Genomic DNA, 4,380 nt, shown 5'->3' on the forward strand with positions numbered 1-4,380 from the left:
GCGAAGAGATTATCATGGTGATCTGAGCTGACCACCTGGAGGTCGGTCCATGTGGCAGAGTTAACAGCTTCCTCTACAGAGGCCTCCACCTGGTCCACCAGAGCCTGACCCACGCAGGTGGCGCGCAGGAATAGCAGCTTGCTGGATCTGAAGCGCTTCTTGATGTAGCTGGACGGGTCAGGGATCCCGAGACGGAGCAGCGCATCGAACTCTGCAGAAAGAAAAGGAGAAGATGCTTCAAGCTGAAGAGAGCAGCAGATACATAACATAGGAGAACATGAAGCTGGTGTGGAAGAGTAGAACAATTCTCGAGAAGGAAGCTAAAAGCAGCTGAAATTATTTTTTTACAATTGATGCAAAACCTTGTCATCTACTGACAGCAGCAGGTCTTAAAACGTCCTTTTAATGATTAAAAGATAATTTCAGATGCATTACAAGTTCAATGTTCATCAGTCAATGAACATTGACTACATTCATTAATGGTTAATTATGGTTTGCATAGTTTGCATAATTCGCTCTAGACTCGAGCCACCAGCAGACTGCACACAGGAAGTAGGTTGGAGGTTAGAGGCTGTGAATTCAATGAGCATTCTGCTGTAGAACTGATGAAAGTGAAGCACAAAATGCGAATCTCTGATATTTATAAATGTTGAATTGTTAATAAAACTGGAGACGTAATCATCAAATGAATTATTCCATCTTTTTCTTAAAGTCGGAGCATGAAACTTTTACAAACGTATGTTTTCTTTTTTCTTTATATATTTCTTAAAATTGTCACCATGTTGTATAATATGAGGCAGATAAATTGTGAAAAGAATCGGGTTCCTCTGCCTCCTCCCGGTAGTCCTACAGTCATCTCAGCCATCATACAACCAATCAGAGTGATGGACAGTACTAAGACCCTCCTCTGATTGGTTGTTTCTTACCAAACAGTTTATGTCTCCGACAGCTGTAGGATCAAAGGAGGTTGATCTATGCAGACAGACATAGACAGTTTATCAGATAGATAGACAGATCTATCTATCCATCTGTTGACAGATAGACAGACAGGTTTATGTAATTTAGAACCTCTTCTAAGGAGGAACATTTTAAAAATGATGTATGGAGGAGAGTGGTAATCTTGTAATCTAAATGGGAAATAATTAATCTTCCCCTAGTCACAGAATGCTGTGAGGAAAGGGTAAGATGACCAGTTTAAAGATATTTCAAGGTTCTACAGAAAGAGATCTTTTTCCCCTTCACTCGTTGCAAGAAGCTGATGTCATAAAGCAGAGCCGAAGCAAACATGTTTGCCTTGGGATCCTGATGCCCAGTCCTCAAGAACTGCCACCCTGCAACTTTTATATGTATTCCTTTTCTAAAACCCCTCGAGCAAATGAATGGCTTACTAGCAGGTCTCTGCAGAGCTGAGTTGCTGCTAGTGTGGGAAGTCAGCCTTTTGACTCACACATTTTGGGAAAGTGATGCAGGGTGGAGGATTGGACTTGAGCACCTCTGATCAAGTGTACTTCTCCAGTAACAAAAGCAAAGACCTAGGTATCCGTTTTGTTGGAGGAAGGAGTCCACCCAGGCGTTCTGCGTTCTGGCGTAGATGTCAGGGATGTATACAGCCTTGTCCTGTCGTCCTCCCACTACGCTTCCCTTCAGACGTCCGCTGTTCACCAGTTCCTCCAAAACGGCTGAGACAAAAATGCATGAATCAAGATTCACTAAAACAAAACACTCACTTAATGGGGGAGTATTATGTATTTTCCTGGCACATACTGCCATTTTGTAGTTCTATCAAGTAATTGTATTACCTTCATTTGTTATAGAAATGCTATCATTTCTTTTAAGCACAACCAAAGAAATTTGACTTAGTAATTTAACATTGCACTCAGCAGATGCGCAGTTTCACCAGGTGTTTGGTAATTCCTGCTGACTAGTCTGGAGGAGCTGAGTGGGGAAGTCCCAGAGGAGGGCTGCTCCTCTGGGCTGTGTGGTAGAAGCTCGGAAGCTTGGAACCTGCTCGGAGCAGGCGGGGCTAAGGCCACCCAGGGTTTTGGACAGCTGAATAGTTGCCACAGGAGATTAAATTATTTTTCAAACATGCATGAAAGAATCAAAGCAACACTTCAATACAAGAAGATGGAAAGCTCAAAAAAGTAAATTATACATAATACTGGCCCCTTAAATGATATGAAACAATCATGTAAAGTCTCCTTACTGTACAGGAGGTGTTCCTGAAATCCAAATGCTGCAATCATGCTGCTGACGGGTATTGGTCTGCAGAGCACAACATAACCAGACTGATATCCAAACAAAGTTCTAAGAATGTTTGGTGAGAATGGTGATGTGCACACACCGTTTCTGTGGCAACAACTCGCCTCTGTTCTGCACAGGGAACATGTGATGGGAGTTTTTAGTTGTACCTTGTAATTCCACTGAACAGGCCTCTGATTCTGGCTTTGTGACGTGCAACAAAAGCTCTGGTGAAGATCACTCCTCTGTTGTACTGGTCCATCTCTCCCTCGATGAGTTTTCCCAGGCGTTTCAACACTTCCTGAAATGAGAAAAAACAATCCTGATGGGGCTTTTTACCCTCAAATGCTTGACTCAGCAATAACTCCACTGTGGCTTAATGTCTGAGCCTGGGGCAAGGTGTAGATCATCATGAGATGACTCACCTCAGTTAGGAAGTCTCCTGGGAGGTCGTAGCTTTTACACAGCTCTGCCATGCTGACCAAACCAGCCTCCTGCAGTTTGTCGTTCACCTCCTCAGCCAGATGGTTCAGGTAGGCGCTGCACAGCACAGCACAGCACAGGATACAGAAAACAGCTCAATGCATGCAGCCTCTGCCTCTCAGGTTTATTATCCTCCTCCTTATTCAGTTAGGAGGTCCGCCAGGTGTCCCACCAGGGGAGTAAGAACAGGATTAGATGAGACTTTTCATACATTTTTATTGGAAATGAAAGGAAACATGCGACTCGTTTAATATTCAGAATTTTACCTTCAACATATTGTATGCTCAAATCTAGAGATATAAAATCCATTTATGCATCTTAAAAAGTAATTTAAAATGTCAAATAAGGGGGATGCTGTGGTGGCGCAAGGATAAACCCTAACCCATATATAAAGTTCTTAGTCTTTGATGTGGCAGTCATAGGTTCGAGTCCCGGCCTTATGACCCTTGCCCATGTCTTCTCCCTCTCTCATATTCTGTATCCTGAAATCCAAACGCTGCAATCATGCTGCTGACTGCCTAACCACTTTCAAATCAAGGCCTCTAGAGCCAATAAAACCTTTAGAAAAAGTCAAACAATTGGGACTTTCCCATATTAATTTTGGTTAATTGATTAAATAAACTAATTATCTTCTAACAGAAAGCTGATTGGATGGAGTCATCTTCTGCTTGTACTTACTCATCAATGAGCTGTCCCAGGACCAGCTGGACCCCTTTATCTGACTTGGCAATGTCGTTGGCTCTGTTTTCTACATGGACCCAGTCCACGTTGATGATCTAAAGGAAGTATCATTTAAAGGACATCTCAACAGCAACTTCAGAAGATGGAGATGGAAGGTCACTGAATGGGAACAAACCTGCTGCAGATCCACAATGTTGATTCTTCCTGCAGGAAACACTGAAATATAACCATCTGCAGTTCCAACAGGCTGATATATTTTTATGTTGTACCGACCTCCATGGACATATAGCTCGTCCCGGATTTCCCTGCTGATCTGAGTAGGAGTGATGTACTCCTTCCCATCCAGGGTGTGCACCACATCCAACTTTCTGTCCTGAACCAGCTTTGTAATGATTTCTATGCAGTTCCTCTCCGACAACCTGGAAACGGTTGAGAGACAGTAGAGACTTTAGAAACTAACACCGCCAAGGTTTTCTTCACATTTAAAACTTGAACAAACTACAGTGAGCTGCCTTAACCAGCTGAGTTAGCTTATGTTAGCATTCGAGCTAACGGTCTCACCTCTGTACTGTGTCCGCAAACTGAGCCCGCTGAAAGTCCGCGGCCAGGCGGCGAATCTCCTCCCAGTCAGCGGCCATTATTCCGCCAACAAGGCACGAGGACAATCCGCTGTCAGCGCTTCACTTCACCTCACTTGTCCACACGACTTTGCTAACTGAAGAGTAGCTCTGCTTCAAAGAAACACGTCAACATACAGTGACGTAGGACGGCAAGCCTGGAGGTACAAAAAAACCCACCCACAAAAAAAAAAAAAACATAGGGCCAAATCCAGCAAGTACACCTTGCTGGAGCGGCTGCAGCAAGCAGGAAGGGGAAGGGACGGGGACAGTTGTGCCTCTTTTCCACTGGCTCTACTTCAACAACCCGATTCGGTTCGGCTCCATTTCGGAGTGACCGCGTTTCCACAGGCCCAAC

At 44.0% G+C, this 4,380-nt stretch overlaps 1 protein-coding gene across 1 annotated transcript in view; it reads right to left on the bottom strand.

Moving 5' to 3' along the window:
* ufl1 (UFM1-specific ligase 1) overlaps nucleotides 1-4,351 on the bottom strand; it is an 18,850-nt gene extending 14,499 nt beyond the window's left edge. Inside the window, exons 1-9 of the mRNA XM_015058323.1 lie at nucleotides 3,967-4,351; nucleotides 3,679-3,824; nucleotides 3,581-3,609; nucleotides 3,403-3,500; nucleotides 2,667-2,781; nucleotides 2,412-2,542; nucleotides 2,207-2,265; nucleotides 1,533-1,679; nucleotides 36-211 (exon numbers count right to left, since the gene is read on the bottom strand). Of these exons, the coding sequence (XP_014913809.1) occupies nucleotides 36-211; nucleotides 1,533-1,679; nucleotides 2,207-2,265; nucleotides 2,412-2,542; nucleotides 2,667-2,781; nucleotides 3,403-3,500; nucleotides 3,581-3,609; nucleotides 3,679-3,824; nucleotides 3,967-4,043 (978 nt within the window). The 5' untranslated portion in view covers nucleotides 4,044-4,351. The remainder of the gene's footprint in view (nucleotides 1-35; nucleotides 212-1,532; nucleotides 1,680-2,206; nucleotides 2,266-2,411; nucleotides 2,543-2,666; nucleotides 2,782-3,402; nucleotides 3,501-3,580; nucleotides 3,610-3,678; nucleotides 3,825-3,966) is intronic.
* Between the last annotated feature and the right edge of the window lie 29 nt (nucleotides 4,352-4,380).

This window comes from Poecilia latipinna, unplaced genomic scaffold (genome assembly GCF_001443285.1).
Source record: "Poecilia latipinna isolate Pla-1442-1.1 unplaced genomic scaffold, P_latipinna-1.0 Scaffold1533, whole genome shotgun sequence".
Lineage (NCBI taxonomy): Eukaryota > Metazoa > Chordata > Actinopteri > Cyprinodontiformes > Poeciliidae > Poecilia > Poecilia latipinna.